We start from the raw sequence: 17,091 nt of genomic DNA, 5'->3' as shown, positions 1-17,091 counted from the left end.
TTAGCTCGTGTATCTGAGACTGTATGCCACTGAGGAACAATTGCTGGGGAACACAAGTATGAATAGGGCCATTGTATTCAGGTCCTGCCAGAGGGCTTCCCATAAGCATGTGGTTAGCCATCATGGGAACAAAACAAGGGACTAGATAGGCCTTTGGCCTGATCCAGCAGGGCTCTTTCTACAGCCTCTAGGCTGCTCTGACAACCAACAATTTAAGCTGTTCCTTTCCTCCCTACCTCTTTGATCAGCATACCCTCTCAGCTCCCATTCCCATGGCTGCAGATACCTTCTCCTGGCCCAAAGCCTTGTCCTGGCCTCTTATATCTGATGCCCTGTTATAGCCACTCAAGGGTATTGTTATGTATTGGGTTTAACACTTCTTATGTTACAAAGCGCGTTCTAACCAATTGTAAAAGCGTTGGTAGACGAACGTTCTAATGGCAAGTAAGTGCATGCACTTTCAACTGTCAACGGTCAGTTCATGCTCAGCATTATTATTGTGTTGTCCAGTCAGTTCAGTTCTTGTTTTCCTATGAGTGAGCTGTTGTTACTGACAAATGTTGAATAAACGTAGTTGAGGAACTTATACTGCCTTGGGCTTCTGACTTTTTCTGAACATTTAACATTGGCGACGAAGGTGGGATTGATGAGCTCTCGTTGGCTGCAAGGGCCCAAGACCGCACCACAGCACCGCCGCCTGCCGCCTCGCAGTAAGTGCGACCTCACTGCCACGCTGGACTCAGCAAATAGTCCCAGAAACGAGACCGCACCTGCCACGTCTTCGCAACCACCCACAATCGCACAAGCGACTGCTCCAGGTCCGAGGATGGCCACCAGTCATAGTCGGCTGTCATCGGACTTGGATATGAGCCATCCTGCAGAATGGTTGCAGTGGCTCCGCCGAATAAGGAGCTACGTCCGACTACAAGGCTTCACTAGGGAGGCAGACAAGGTGGATGTGCTACTGACGGTGCTGGGAAGTTCTGCCATCACTCTACTGGAAGGTCTGATGGCACCCAGGGACATAGAGGCATGTACTTTCGATGAGCTGACACAGGCTATGACAAGACACCTCACACCTCAGGCAACTAAGAACCACCGCCGCTATGACTTTGCACAAAGAGAGCAACAAGCGCAAGAGTCAGCGAGTGAATACATGACAGCAGTCTGGGCGATTGCGTTGTATTGCCAATTCGCTGACATTGTATAATGACTTCTCAAAAGGTTCATCAGTGGCATGCGAGACAGCCGCTCCGCCGCAAGCTGCTGGCAAAAGATGACTTCATGATGATGGAAGCAATGAATAGGGACCTGTGCCAGCTGCAGAGAAAACCACGAGCGTCGGACATGCAGGTTTTGGGACGCCACATGTCGCCGCTGTGAGAAGACTGGGCACATTGGTCGAGTCTGCCGCTCCAAGACCTCCAGAGCACGACCCAAGCAACATGTCCACGAGGCCTACATAGAGGAGGACTTACAGTCCACCTCTCCAGCCAGGTACTTCAACTTCCTTCCCCGGGGTCCAATAAGCTTAGAGTACAACTCAAGATAGACTTTGAAAGAGCTTTGCCCTAACGGCGGTCCTCCTCTCCACCCGGCCCCCATAGTGCTATGGGACTTCCAGAGAAAAAGAATCCAGCCAAAGGGGATGGGCACCTTCAAAGTCCAGTTTAAGAAGTACACCAGGAATTTGAACCTCATCATAACTGAAGGCCCATTCACTAGCCTTCTAGGCCTAGCATGGTTCGGGTCATTAGGCTTAGGTATTTCAGGGCTTAATCAGATTTCCCCAGGGGCAGATTTTGAATCAATCTGCCAGGAGTTTCCATCAGTCTTCGATGGAACCCTGGGTCTGTACAACGGACCCCCAATTTCCCTACAGCTCAACCCCACAGTGCAACCCATTCGGGTCAAGGCCTGTTTGCGCTTAAACCCAATACACAATAGGTATTTTTCTAATAAGCAAGCATCCCTAGAGTGCCATGGACTCTGGTTTACTTCACCACCTTGTTACAGTCGGGACTTTAACATTTGCAGTCAAATACTTCTTATTTCACCTGTCTTCTACCGTCTCACATTAATTTAAGATGGCAAACTCAAAGGTAATCAGCAGGCAATTTGCTGCCTCAGGCAGACAATCAAGTGTGGCACTGTTAGTGACATTGCAACTTCTGTAGGTATTGCACAGAGAACCAGAAATCTCTCTGACTGTTCTACACATCCTGCCTGGACTCACATACACCCTGCCTGAAGCAAAGCAAATACAATCCAGATTAGCTGATCAAAAGAAGGCACATTTGCTCCCACAATATGTAACAATGGCAACTATCCTGGAAGGCTTGGAAAGAGATTTAGACATAGGCCTTTTCCCTGACCCAGCAGAACACTTACTATGTTCTTAATGAAATATTTACCTAATCTATCTGCCGGAAGCTCGCAGTGGATCACACCGAGTAGGTGAAGTTAATTATTTAAACAGGATCTGCACAGGAGTGCCAGGCCTAATGAGCACAGCAATTCTCTTCGAATGTCTTGCTCCTATGAGGCAGCTGTGGAAACTAAAGGTCCCCACCTTCCCGCAGCTACCCAAGTCTCTTCCTCTCCAGGGTTTTCCCCAAGCAATCTGAGACTGTGACCGCACGCCTGCCTTTCCTCCTCCCACTTCATGCCTTCCTTGGTCCTAGGAGACAAGAGGGAGAGGAGTTTGTCACAGCAGGAGGGGAAGACCCCCATGCTTCTTCATTCATCTCTGCCTTTTTTGCCTGATCTGGACTTCCCTCTGCCTCAGACTCTCCTAGCTCACTAAGTCAGTCACAGAATGGTTGCAGTTTGGTATAATCAGCTGGCATCACTTCCTATACATATTTATTACATTTTTTAAAAATTGCTAATTTTTCACCCTATAGGACGCTAAGTCCGAAGCCTGGGGGCGCGCTGAGCTCAGCGCCCCCCAGGCTTCGGATGCAGGCAGCTCTCCCAAGCCGTGGGAGAGCTGCGCGAAGTCGTGCAGCTCTCCCACGGCTTGCGGATAGCTTCCTGAAGCCTGGAGAGCGAGAGGGGTAGGTGCGCACCGACCCCTCTCGCTCTCCAGGCTTCAGCGAAAGCCTGCATTTGCCCCATAGGACGCAAAAAAGTGCGTCCTATAGGGCGAAAAATACGGTATTTGCCAATATTTTCCTTGTAGCCTTGTAGCTGTGGAGGTACTGACTCAGCCTCCCAATTTGAGGAAGTATTTGCTGGAAAATGTTTTTTTTAATATATTTTTCCCTTTACATCCCCATGCCCATATCTTCCCCAATTCTCCTTCTACACTCAACTTACACATTATCTCCCCTGCCCATAACTGCGCGCTCTCTCTCTCTCTCTCTCTCTCTCTCTCTCTCACACACACACACACACACACACATGCGATTATTCCTCCCACAACACCCTATTTTATCCCCTGCCATTCAATTCCCAGTCTATTTATTTACTTATTAATAGTAATTAATTAAGTACTAATTAATAGTAAAAGCCTCAGCGCCTAGGGCTTGCCGATCGAAAGGTCGGCGGTTCGAATCCCCGCGGCGGGGTGCGCTCCCGTTGCTCGGTCCCAGCGCCTGCCAACCTAGCAGTTCGAAAGCACCCCCGGGTGCAAGTAGATAAATAGGGACCGCTTTATAGCGGGAAGGTAAACGGCGTTCTGTGTGCTGCGCTGGCTCGCCAGATGCAGCTTGTCACGCTGGCAACGTGACCCGGAAGTGTCTGCGGACAGTGCTGGCCCCCGGCCTCTTAAGTGAGATGGGCGCACAACCCCAGAGTCTGTCAAGACTGGCCCGTACGGGCAGGGGTACCTTTACCTTTACCTTAGTAAATATTCAACTATCTTTTTATTTCACAACCTAATTTCCCTCAGCACCTCCTCCTCTGGATCTTTGCCCTCAGAGTAGGGAAACCATATTTCCTTCCTCCCACCCAGACTTCTCTGTCTCATGGCCACCTTTGCTCAGCAGACCAGATCGCTGTTTGAAAAAACACTGACGTCAACAGTGGAAACCTCAAAAGTTTGCTTTTCATGCATTTTTACCTTCTAGACACAACACTCCAGCACAAAGTCTGCCAAATCACAGACTCTGGGAGTTCTAGTGGTCCTCTGCTCCCTTATGCTAAAACTGGTGGAGGGGTGGGCAATTCACCATAGCAATCATGCTTGCAAAATTCACCTCCATGAATCACAGTTCATGCACGCTGCAGGTTCAAGCTTTCATTACATCATTTCCTGCTATTTTTGCAAATCTGGATTGTAAAAAAAGATATCTAAGAGTCAGAAACCTTATGAGAGAGTCCTCCTTAAAAGTAAGATAGATAAAGGTGCTATGCATGGCCCTTGAAGAGAATAAAAGCAGGCAAAACTTGGAATTGGGTTATCTGGTATCTGATCAGAAAAGGACAGTTGCAAAAAAGAGTGCAGGATTTCACATGTCCTGAAGAAGCTTAGGAAGTACACTCATCTTCATTACCTGTCAGACAGGCAGATCTGTAGTTGTTATTTATTTCCACACTACAACACACATTATTTATTGGCAGGATTACAGAACTGAACAATAGGAGGAAGGAAGCCAAGTTTGGAACATAGCACAAGGTTATATTTGAGGAGAAAGCACTAGTGCAAGAATTTCAGAAAACTAGTACATCAAAAAAAGATCTAGTGCTGCTCCTTGTCCTCTGTGCCTACCAATGCTTACGATTCCTCTTTCCCCCTCTTTCAGCCCCATTCTACTATTTAATGCCCAACACTTCCATTGCAAATTATGCCCAAATCCAGGGCCAAACAAATGTATCCTTGCATATATTTGACCGTTTGAAACTGTTCAGTAGAAAGGAAACTACGAGTCATTCCAGGATGCTGTCACCATTTTCATTTATCAGGGGCGGGCAGAAGGTGAATCAGGATCTACTGGGAGATCTCTGGCCGATCTGCAGCAGATCAGCAAGGCTTTCCGATTGTTTAACGAGGGCGACGTCAGAGACACCTTTGCGGCGGGGAAAAGGCTTCGGGCGCAAGATGAGCAAACAAGGCCAACACCGCGCAGAGCTTAATGTGTGCAAAAGTGGCATTTCCCAAGACTTCCTCGCTTTCCAATTTCACCTCTCCAGCCGCACCCAAGAAGATCGGCTGCCTCCTCCCCGCAGTTTGGTGGGGTGGGGTGGAAACGTTGACGCGGCTGGGGGAAGAAAACAACCTCCAGGAGAAAGGAGCCTCGTGCGGAAACGAAGGCGCCGCTTTCTCCAGCCTTAGCGACGCGGATCCATCGCGCGCAGATTATCCCCGGGGGCCGCTTCAAGAGCAGCGACAAGGAAGAAGGGGCGCGAACGGGGCAAGGCAACGAACCACGAGCAGAAGCCACCCGGGGCCTGATGTTGGGGCACCTGAAAGGCTGCTGCACATCCATCGGATGCTTAATGGCAAGATAAACATTTGGGAAGTCTTTTTTTTTAAGGCGCACGAGACGCTGCGGCAAACTAACCCGGTCCCCCAACCCCACCCTCTCCCAAAACCAATAAATAACTCCGCATGCGACCCTCCGGGAAAGGGGCTTAGCACAGCCTACATTACAAGCCACCACACAGCCAGCAAAGGGGGGGGGGGGGGGAGAAAAAGACTGCGCCGGCGCATAGCTGCGGCTCCTTACATACCCATCCGCTCCTCGCCGTCCAGAGGCGCGCCGCATGCGCGCTGCAGCCCAGCTCGACGGCAGGCGGCGGGCGAATGAGGCTGGGCGGCGCGAGCCAATCCGTTTATGGGGAGGCGCGGCCTCCGCGCCTATTGTGATGCCCGAGGCGGGAGGAGGGCGGGGCTTAGGCTGTGTTTGTCGGGCGAAGCGGCCGGGGCCATTCGGTGCCCGGCTCGGCGGAAAGTGGCGAGCGGGTAGGAGAGGTAGGGCTGCGGCTGGCGGGACGGACGGACTGACGGACGGTTAAAGGTAGAAGCGGCGCCCACGGAACCGGGGCGGCAACATGGTGTCGTGTATCATCTCCCGAGTCGTTGTGTAAGTGGAGAGGGTGAGGGAAGCGGGGCCTCAAGAGGGACCGGTACCAACGGACTTTTCCCTCAGACTTGTGCTGGGGGTGGGGGAGGCATCTTCGCTCCTGCCTCTCTCGCCGCTGAGGCTTGTGGGGGCCGGAGGAGGAGAAGAATGCGGCGCTACTGCGCTTGCGCGCACAGCGGGGGTGATAGAAGTGCCCTCTGGGACTTCCTGCTGCTTTGATACTTGGGGTGGAGCGAAGTGGGCCTTTCCGCAAAAGCGCCGGTCCCCACATCCAGCGCATGGCCATTTTAGGGTGCAGGGAAAGCAATCCTTATGGGCCTCGTCGTGCTCTTAGGCGCGCCCCTAACTTACGCGGCTTTCCGCGTACACCTGAGAGCGTCAGGCTTCGGTGCGGCAAACGCGGGGATTTTGCGAGTTCCAAGTCACAGGGAGCAGCCCGCTTGGCTCTCGGTGTCGCTGTTTTGGGACTACAATTCCCATCATCCCTGACCACTGGTCCTATTAGCTAGGGATGATGGGAGTTGTAGTCCCAAAACAGCTGGAGGGCCAAGTTTGGCCATGCCTGGCTTAGAGGCTGCCTTACCTCACGTGCGATCATAGATTCACAGAGTTGTAGAGTAAGGGCCACAAGATCATCTAATCCAACCTCCTGCAATGCAGGAACCTCGAACCCATGACCCTGAGATTCAGATTATCGTGCTCTACCTACTGAGCCCATCCCTAAGGCATGTTGTGTAAGGAGAGGAGGAGATGCGCTGGAGCGGGGCAGAGTCATGGCAGTTTTTTATTTCTCAGATTTGGGGGGGGGGGGGCAATCACGCAGCCTGTTTAACTTTAGAGACTCTTTCCCCTCAGCTTTAGATATGTGTATACAGTATATCATTGTGGTCATTGGGGGGCACTCAAATTATATAATGGTCATCTTTTAAAAATCTGATTATGATTCCTGTTCACTCTATGATCCAGAGGTGGTCACAACTATTTAAAACACCACACTAAAAACAGTAAAGGCACGCTTGAGGCCACAGCCACCTTTGTTGTCTAGAGCTTCGCCCTGTCATTGAAAACCGGTTTGGGGACTGAGCCCTAGCCAGTGACTCTAAACAAGCTTTTATGTGACTGCTGGCTCATAAGTTTTATTTGTAAACATGGTGCAGTGATACTCTGTAAACGAGAAGCTCCTTATATTTTTGTAGATCTCCCCCCGTTTTATAAAAAAAACCAAGGTTTTATTAGCATAATACTGATGGGTCTACTGATGAGTATGACCCAACAGTGCCAGGTCTTCATCCTTGTCAGTTTGCTTAAATTCATACAATTTAGAAACTCATTGGGAGATAGATGAATGTCCACTGCCTACAAAGAGACTTGAAGTGATGGGTTTGGCTGGACCTTGGATACACCATTTTGTGTTTTTATCAGAAATACCTTTGCCATCATGGGGGAGGGGGCCGTAGTTGAAAAGTTAAAGTGTACTTTTCCTATTGAAAGATTAGCATTTTTTGGTCATTGGGCAAAGTGTTGAAAGAAGGTATATTTTTCTGAGAAATCCCATATATTATCCATTAATTTCAACATTTAGGTGATTAAAGAATGGCTTTTAAATGCATGCTGTAGTGATTTTAGCCTAGTTTAACAAGAATTTGTAGTGGTTATAAGAATGTGATCTGGTAAATGTAGTTCCAGTCCCAAATGGCAATCTTGTGGCAGCTTAAATACTAATTTGGCAACCCTTATAATTTATTTCTAAAATCAGTGTGATTTTTAAAAAACAAACAGTGCCTATTATTCTGAGGACTGTTTTAAAATTGTGGTATAAAAACAATCAAATGTTTTATGTCAGCCATATAAATTAGCATACACATGCTATGATTTGGAAAAGAGTAGGTCTCTGTTTGCTGCAGAGAACTCTGGCCCCGACAACACCAAACAACCCTTTTTCTTTTAAGTACTCTTTTTTCGTGTTCAAAGGGCAAAATGATGTGGCCTTATGAGGCCCACACTTGAAGTGAATAAAATTGTGGTGTAAACCAGGCATTTTGAGAGTGTTTGCCATGTGAGCAAGCAATTAAATGGTAAATATATCTTCTTAAATGCATGTAGTCAACCAGAAGGCATGTTTCAGATATTTGGAATTCTGTAATGATGGGTATGAGGTGGAAATTGCACAGACAACCATGAAACTGTCATCTCATGGAAACGTTTCTGAGCAGGCAGTACTATATCAGATCCACTAAATTATATATGGACTGAAGGTGGCAGCAGTTGCAGCTTTGAAGGTATGCATTATCCAAGAGTTTGTGAACGTTTCCTTTTAAATCAGTCTTTCAACTTTAATATTGGTCTCCTGTTGGTGCATGTGTACAACAGCTTTGCAGGTTACAGCAAATTTGCAAGCCTACATTAAAAATTATCCTCCCAACTGCACATCCGTAGTGACTAATTATGGAAGTAGCAATTCATTTGCCTAAGGTGAACAGCCATTCCTTTTTGCTTAGTCTGTGTGGTTCCTGTAACTCCTTAAATTTTAGCACAATAGAAGCAAAAACCTAATAACGTTGCATACCGTATATGTACAGTGCATGCTTAATTTAATTAGATTAGAACATCATTCCACTAAAAGTAAACAAAATGGGCAGAATTCACCTAACCAGCCGTTTCACCATAAGTCCTGTGCAAGGATGTCTGCTTGAGCAACAGGGCTTTCCCCTTTCCCTCTCCTGTGCGCCCCCCCCCCCAAGTTGACTGTGGGGAGGAGTCAGGAGATCCCCCTGAACAGCATGGGGGTGGGGGGTGTCATTCTCTCTGGCAAGCTGAAATCTTGGGGTAGATTGAATTATTAGATGAGCTTGATGTTGAATTCCACCCAATGAGGAAGGGAAGCTAATGTTGGTGAGAAGAGACAATGTTCTAGGGCTTACTAATGAACTAAAAACCGACACATCACCAGCTTCCAGGTGGCATCCACCCAAGAATTCTTAAAGAGCTTACACATTAAATTAAATGGTAGTTGCATGCTAGTTCATGCACACACTGTGGACCTTTTACTTTTCTTCTTCCAAGATGCTTCCATGGAAGCAAGAGTTCTGAGGATGATATAGCAAAAGTGTGTCTGTTTTTCTGCAGGAGGTTTCTCTGCTGCTTTCACAGCCTCAGAAACAAAACTAGAAGAGTAGAAATCTGATCTATTGTGGCAACAGTTGGCCCAGTTGAATGGGTTTTGATAGTGGAAAGAACAGTAGCTGCTGGTATGGTTGTTAATAAAGGAAGGAAGGAAGGAAGGAGGGTCCTTGGGGTGGCAGTGTCAAAGAGAATTGTTGTTTTTGCTCTGTGGCTGACAATGGCCAAATAGTGGGAACATTAACACATGGAAATATGTCTATCCTTGAGCATATTGATGAATGTGAATGGTTACAGCTGGGAGGTAGCATTCAAGCCCTAAAGCTAGGGCTTTAGCAGGTCTGTGCAGTAACACACAATAAATAGTACATGACTTTCCATTTACTAAATATAAGTTTTGAGTAAGGTGTTCAGTCAGTAAAAGTTAACGTTTATGAAACCTTAAATTCAAAAACCTTGCCTTTCAATGAAAGGTATTTTTTAGGATGAAGAAAGCTTTCTTAAAAAAAACAACAAACCCTTAGTAACTAAATATTAGCAGTGTCTGGGAGAATCTCAGGATTTTCACCCATGTTGTGCCTGTTGGCTTATATTTAGAGGCGTGTGTGGACTTGTCTCATTTCTGGAACTTTATCCAAGATGTGTTACTGCAGGCTTCTGAATGAGATAGTTTTGATTACCACTCTAGGAGTCATGTTGATCTCACCATCTAGGTGATTCATTATGTGTTCATTCGCCAGAGTACTACAATGTCAACCCTGAGTACACTCTACATACTCCAAAAAGAGTTAACTTTCATGGCTTAGGTTCTTAAGGAGCCTTGGCCACACAGTTGACAAATAAGCTTCAGCTTGGATTCCTGCATAGTAGCAGGTTGGACCAGATGACCCTCGGTGGTCCCTTTCAACTCTATGATTCTACCCAACTTGGAAACTGGGGAGATGGTGAGGAATAGTGTAACTACCCAGGCAATCCCCACCCACCTTTGCAGCTTCAAAGTTGGAAGGAAGACTGGCTGACTCTTAACTTGACCAGAGGATGTGGCAAAGTAGATTTTTTGGAAGTCTGCTTGTGGGTAGAAGTATGTAATGAAGGGGTGTAAAAGGAGGAGCCGGTAAAATTAGCAACAGAGAGGCTGTGTAATTAATAACCAGAAGGATCTTTGCATGTTCTTTAATTTTAAGTGGTGGAGTTGGTGACATTTAGAGAATTGCAGGTGGGTTGGATTAAAGACACATCTATGAGTTCTGTATTTCAAATGGTGTAATGTTTTAAAGAAGTTTTCTTTGGCAGCAAAAGGGTATTTCCAATACAAAAATGCACTCATGTGGATCCAGCTTTCTAAAATGCTGTTTAAAGAATGAATGTTTTAGAATAGCCCTCATATTTAAAAAAAAATCTTTTTGCATCTCTGTTTAATGTGAACTGCCAGCATGTTTGTATAATGTGCATTTTGTAGCACTAAGAACTGAAACAAAAGCAGCATTCAGAGAGCAGCTAGATTTTTAAAAAGGAAATCCAAGTAGGTAATTCCTTAGAGGGAAGTTGTCCCTTAAAATCAGCCTTCAGTATTTATACATGTTTTAAAAGTAGACCCATCTGTTCTTGCCAAGGCAAATCATGCCACTGAACCATGAAAAATATTCCAGGACTTTGTAGGTGAATGACTTGCTATAGATAGGCAATGTCTGTGGACTAGGAATTTCAAGGGATTCTGTGACTAGAATTCTTGGCAACAAGACATGCTAGCAAACCGCTACTGAGAGGAAGAAGTAGAAGCACTGGGCTGATGGGATATTTGTCCTATGATGTAAGATGCCTGTCATTTCTTCTGTTCTGATAGAATAGATAGTGGGCATCGCTGTACCTGAGTGTAACATCCGTACATCTGCAGAATTGCTGCTGAAGGATTCTGCTGTGCAGAGCGATGCTAATTCTGTTCCAGCCAGTGAAAAAGGTTGGCATTTGGCCCTTGCTTAGCAGTCTGTGTTGTATCTCAAGGAGGCTTTTTTTTTTTTAACATGCTGCTGAGCTGTGGCTCATGTCAACCATGTTTGGAAGATTTTTTTAAATTTTAATTTTAATTTTTTTTGCTCTGAAGCTGTAAGGGCTATGAAGTCTTTGGACATAGTCCTGACAATGCCTGCTTTCATACATTTATAAAAGAAGAGCAAGTATTGGTAGTCATCCTTATCTAATATATGTGATAAATGGAGATTGACAGTACAGCACTTTGATAGTAGATTTGTACAAAAATGCTACTGCTGCTTCTTGAGCTATAGGATGCTCTTCCATTAAGCATGAGGAAGAGTTCTAAAGATTAATTGATTCTTCACTATGTAAATTGAAACAAGGCTCAAAGGAATGGTGAAAAACTGTGCCTTCCCAGTTACGGGGTTACGTTCTGGAGATTGCACCAAAAGTCAAAACTGCATATAGTCAAAACCCACTGGGTTTAATGGCAGATGGGATTGCCAAAGTCATTTTCCCCAGAACCCTGCCCTCTTTTTATTTATTTTGCCATGCACATAAAGCTGAATGCACATAAGTTAAATATGTTTAAGTGTAACTATTATTGGGAGAGATCGTATCACTATTAGAGTGGCAAAGAGTGCCATAGAGTAATCAGGAACAATAGTTTTTCTATATATTTGGAGCCCAATATTTATCTTTTTGGCTAGGAAGTTGTTTACAATCACACTTTGTTGGTGGTGTCCTTAGATAACAGTTTTGGCCGCTTGTCAGACAATTGTTCAAGAGTGCCAGGCAGAGAACATTGCATGTACAATCACAAATCTGTCTTTTATGTGCTCTTCTAATACTCAGAGAAGAGTTGCTGTTTAAAACCTTAATGCAAATATTGGGAATAAAAAAATCAGATTTATAAGCTCAACATGCACAAGATAGTATTTTCTAAACTGCTGGGGGAGAGGCTGTGACACATGGAAAAACCTTGTGTTTTATTTTTCTATAGGGGTCTGCAAAATATCCGATGATCTTGTTGAACGCAAGTCAAAGCTGTAATGTAACAAAGTGGCATTATGGATGGATAAAGGTTTTGATGTGATCACTACTTTTTAAAGAGAGAGATCTGTGTCCTTTCTCACAATTAGCTGTAGAGATTTTTCCTAGTCTGTTGCTACCTATGATTTTTACTGTGTTCTTAGCCCTTTCTATATCAGAGGCTATTTCCATACTCTTTGAGAACTTGCCTCTCTTCCAGATGATTTGGAGATGGTCTCTGCATATGTAAATCAAGGTCCATCTCCTAGAGAAGCTGTCAAAATAGGAAGGCTCAATGTTACTTCACAGTCTACCCTTATCCTTAAAAGGAAGTTGGCATCTTCATGCAACCTACCAGAAGTGTTATTTCCTGATTTGGAGAATGATGCTGGTACCAAGGCCAGCAGTGAAAATTATTTCTGAAAAACTTGACTTCAGATCTAGACATTTTCTTAGGGAGAACGATATAACTTGTTCGGTTCTTTACATATGTGGTTCCACTTTTGCAATAACTTTAAGTTTTATGGATGACCCAAACTATGCAAAAAGTTTTTATGGACCCAGGTTTTTGGGGGAAGTAGAGCTTGGTGTACTTGAACCATTCACAGTCACCTCATTATTCATTCTTCTGCTTATCCCCCTAGGTAGTGGGATAGAGATGAATGTTGTGAAATAGTAAGACTGGAAACAACTATTTTCAACTTTGCTTATGGTAGTTGCTCACTATTCTTTTTGTCTTAACATCTGTATCTTATAATGCTTATAGACTCAGTAAAAAGTTGATGTTTTGCCAGTGTTGCCACATTGGATCAATTTATCCATTATGAACTGTTGTGGTGCAATTGAAGCAATGTGGCAAGCACTTGATGATGATGATGAATTCCTCCAACTGATGTAATCGGTAACATTTTGGAAGTCCACTCTTGAAGACTTAAAAAGAATAAAATAGCAAATAAAGTTTCAGTCTGGAAAACTAATAGGCTTTGCCCTAAGTGTCCCATTTCTAGGTCCTGGGGAAAGCTATAATCTATTTCCAATGTAAATGGCAATAGAAATAGCAGTATCCTAAATGTTCAGAAATGGGTTACTGAAACTGGGCAAAGTGTTCCAAATCAAATTTCATCAGTTCTGTGCTTTAATAATTCATTAGTCCTACTGAAGTTTATATGTGGATAGCTGAATCACATTGATGGTTTGGTCACTTTGTTAATAAGTAGCATCCTATTCTCTGTTTATCATTCCCAGCTGATTCCTAAAGCACTGACCCTGTGCTTTTGTTCTGTTGAATTAGCTCCTAAGAAGGAAATGCACATGACTAATGCAGGTAAACAAATCTCAGCAGTAAATGTCAGAGCCAGGTCAGGGCTGAGAGGCTGTATCTGATTCAAGGCCTAGTATGTGCTTTTACTAGGGAAGGGCAGAGTGCAAATGGCTCTAGTATGTATAAACTGCTTGACCAGGGCTGACATTATACACCATTCCATTTTGTGCTTGGAGAGCATCTGAGGGCCTGCATTCAATCAATCCCAGGTAGTTCACTAAGCTAGGTCACTGCCCTGGCTCCTGAGATTCCTGCTTCAAATCCCAGGATCACTGTCAGTGTAACAGTGGACACTGTAGGTTATGCATTTAGTGTTAGTGTTAATAAATTGGCCCCCGTAAATTAAAGTAATTGATTGTAATTTTTATTTGGTAGGATTGCAATCTAAGATTATTCTTGTCTGATTTTTGAAATTATTTTTTAACTGGGACGTTCCTGTAAAACAAGTATAGGGGACTTGTGGCCCCTCAAATGTTGTTGGACTCAAAGTCACACCAACCCTCACCTTGCCATGCTGCCTAGGGCTGATGGGGATTGGAATTCAAAAAATCTGGAGGGCGATAAGTTTCTCATCCTTCCTTTTGAAGAATGAAAGTCCATTTTCCTGCTTGGAATGTTAACTTATGCTTTTCAGTATCCTGGAAGACATCTATATTGATCTTTGGTAAAGTGCATATTTAATTGTTGATTAGAAGATGAGTAGTTAACATATCTTAATGTGTTGCCAGTCCTACTGAATTAGTCATCTCTCGTGATATGCATGTTGGGTGGGGAGAATACACCTCTATAATTGCCATAATCACAAAGGTGATTTTTTAAAAAAATGCTAGCCAGTGCATCAAGAACATGCCATTTTCTTCTAAAGGAGCCCAGTATTAATCTTAAAATTGGTTGGTCCTGGTTTACCAGAAGCAAACCTTGTTATGTTGAATTTTATTCTCTTCATTGTGGCAAACTGCTGTATTGATGTAAGGTGTATGGAATCCTTGAACTTACCTGAGTGTCTAGTGTGGGTGGGGCCAGTTGTCAGAACATGTTTGGGAAGAATGTAAATGGATAGTGCATATATTTCATTATGTGAAATCTACCTCTGGTGAACTATTGCATACATTTGCGGTAGACCTGTTTTCTACAGACATGGATGCCTTAGGAAATACTTGAAAGAACTGGAGTGCTGCCAGTACCTGCTTTGTATAAAGATCAGCCATCTGGTGATTTAAAGCATGTTTCGCCAGACTGCCATGGCAACCAAGTATTAAACAGTATCTAGCTATTTGAGTTCAGAAAAACACTTCCTCATTGAAAGAAAGTGACTCCTAAAGCCTGACTATTCTGGTGAAGTGCACACGCTAACATAACCTTACTAGGGAGATGGATCCCCTGTTTTGGAGACTCACAACATGAACTACAGTAGATTGCATGCTGAATGTTCTTTTCTATTACATTATAACAGGGCACATTTCCTTATGGGCATTTGTCTCCCCTACATGCCCTTAGTTACATTAGTGTTTGGCTCAGAGTTGCTGTCTTCTTTCTTCCCTAGGCTTCCTATTTGACTTAGTGCTGGTTCAGTGCTGGTTCATTGGGCAAACAGGAAATATTAGGAATTCTGATGGGCTGTCACCCATCCTGCAGGTCAACCGCCTTCCTGTCCGGACTGATGGATGTGGCATTTATTTTCAAATGTCAAGCTATAGCACAAATTCTGGCCTGAGTGTGGTGGATAACTGTTTCTGTTTCTGAGCCTAATTCAAGTGCTGGTTTTGAGTTTTAAAGCCTTATAAGGCTTGGGACCCTATATGTAAAGGTACGCCTTTCCCTGTATGAACCCGCCCAGTTACCAAGGTCATCATCTAAGTCCCTTCTCTATGAGCCACCTCTAAAAGAGGTCTGGAGAATGGCAACGAGAGAACAGACTTGTTCTCTAGTTTGGCACCAAGCAAAGTCTTGGGGCAACACCTATGATATGATATTGTATTATTAATTCTGCTTCTAATATATTAAAGCTGGGGTTTTATTATTGTGGGTTGTATTTAACCAAATCATTGTACTAGCTGAACCAGCACAACTATGCCCTCTAGCATGAGGTTACGAGACGTCCCCGTTTCTTGGGGACAGGCCCCGGATTTACAAATCAGTCCCCTGACAAAATCCATCTATTTAGTAGGAAGTTGAAAAGTGTCCCCGGATTCATTGAAAAAAATCTAGTAACCTTATGCTAGCACAATAGGACTTCTTGCTCTCTCCCCCCAAGCAACCCTTCACCCTTCCCAAACTCTCCTCAAGAAACACTTACACTGACCATATGATCTCCTTATTGCTACATTTAATACAACCTTGCATTTTTCCCTTGGTTCTAAATCACTTTGAGACCTTTGTTGTGGAAAGCAGTATATAAATTTAGTTAACCTAACTTTACAAAGACATGAATGTGATACCGGTATAATAATCCTTTCACATCTACAGTTGAGTTTATTGCCATGATTGTGTGCCTACCTTGTTATTGGTTTGTCTGCTGCCAGAGTTATCTCCATTGCAAGCTGCTTTCATGCACCCCTATTAACATGTTCAGTATATAGAGAACTGCATGCTGTAGAATGACTAGATACTTAAAACCTCACACTTCAATTTGAATATAAATATTTATTATATTTGATGAATGTATATTCTATTTAGAAATCTCTGTCTCCATTCCAGAGAAAGCACTGTGTTTTATAAAGCTGGAGAAATAAAACAACCATGAACTCAAATGGCACTACATACATTTGTAAACAAGTCTATTAATTAAAAAGCAGTGTGTAATATAATTAGAATCAGCTGAAACAGTTTGACTGAAAATGGTATTTTATTTAATGCCAGCTAAAAGTCAACGTAGTGTCTTCAATATAAAAAGCAAGCATTTTTTGTCTTTGTACGATGTTTTGTTAATCGAACTGTGATATAGCTTATTTTACAGTAGTGCTGCCCCTAGTATGTTTCAAAAATAATCCCAGAGCCTTTGCTACAGTGCATACAATAGTTAATATAAATACAGTGGTACCTCGGGTTACATACACTTCAGGTTACATACGCTTTAGGTTACAGACTCCGCTAGCCCAGAAATAGTACCTCAGGTTAAGAACTTTGCTTCAGGAAATCGTGCTCCAGCGGCGCGGCAGCAGCAGGAGGCCCCATTAGCTAAAGTGGTGCTTCAGGTTAAGAACAGTTTCAGGTTAAGTACGGACCTCTGGAACTAATTAAGTACTTAACCCGAGGTACCACTGTATGAGTATTTATGCCTACAGAAATACTTCATTCATCCAACTAGCTTGGAGTACCGAAGTCTTTAGATAAACAGACAATATTCTCTCATAGGGCTACATTTGCTATATACGCTAGTTAGCAAAGAGTAAACCAGATACCTCCGTGAATAATTGCGGCAAGTGTGTGTGTGTGTGTACATACACAGCTGTAACATACTAGAATCTCTGCCCTTTAGAGATATTTGTGAAGACATGCAGGAAAGGAAAAGAAAGCTCCCTGAGCCAAACCTTTCGCTTTGCCAAATATGTTAAGTGATAGATGAACAGATTTGTTTACCTTCATGCATTTCTATTATTTGTAGTTGTAGCACATTCA

General features: G+C 43.9%; 2 protein-coding genes across 3 annotated transcripts in view; one reads left to right on the top strand and one right to left on the bottom strand.

Annotated features, from left to right (window-relative positions):
* JMJD1C (jumonji domain containing 1C) overlaps nucleotides 1-5,759 on the bottom strand; it is a 118,443-nt gene extending 112,684 nt beyond the window's left edge. The window contains exon 1 of the mRNA XM_028729380.2: nucleotides 5,677-5,759. The gene's annotated coding sequence lies outside the window, so the exon portion shown is untranslated. The remainder of the gene's footprint in view (nucleotides 1-5,676) is intronic.
* Nucleotides 5,760-5,817: 58 nt separating this feature from the next.
* The window catches only part of REEP3 (receptor accessory protein 3), a 31,486-nt gene continuing 20,212 nt past the window's right edge, over nucleotides 5,818-17,091 (top strand). The window contains exon 1 of one of the 2 annotated variants that reach the window (XM_077930546.1): nucleotides 5,818-6,029. In XM_077930546.1, the coding sequence (XP_077786672.1) occupies nucleotides 5,998-6,029 (32 nt within the window). In that variant the 5' untranslated portion in view covers nucleotides 5,818-5,997. The remainder of the gene's footprint in view (nucleotides 6,030-17,091) is intronic. The other variant, XM_028729381.2, reaches the window with a different exon arrangement.

Source organism: Podarcis muralis, chromosome 6, assembly GCF_964188315.1.
Source record: "Podarcis muralis chromosome 6, rPodMur119.hap1.1, whole genome shotgun sequence".
Lineage (NCBI taxonomy): Eukaryota > Metazoa > Chordata > Lepidosauria > Squamata > Lacertidae > Podarcis > Podarcis muralis.
Note: the sequence above shows the minus strand (reverse complement) of the source record. Positions and strands in the feature narration are given on the sequence as shown.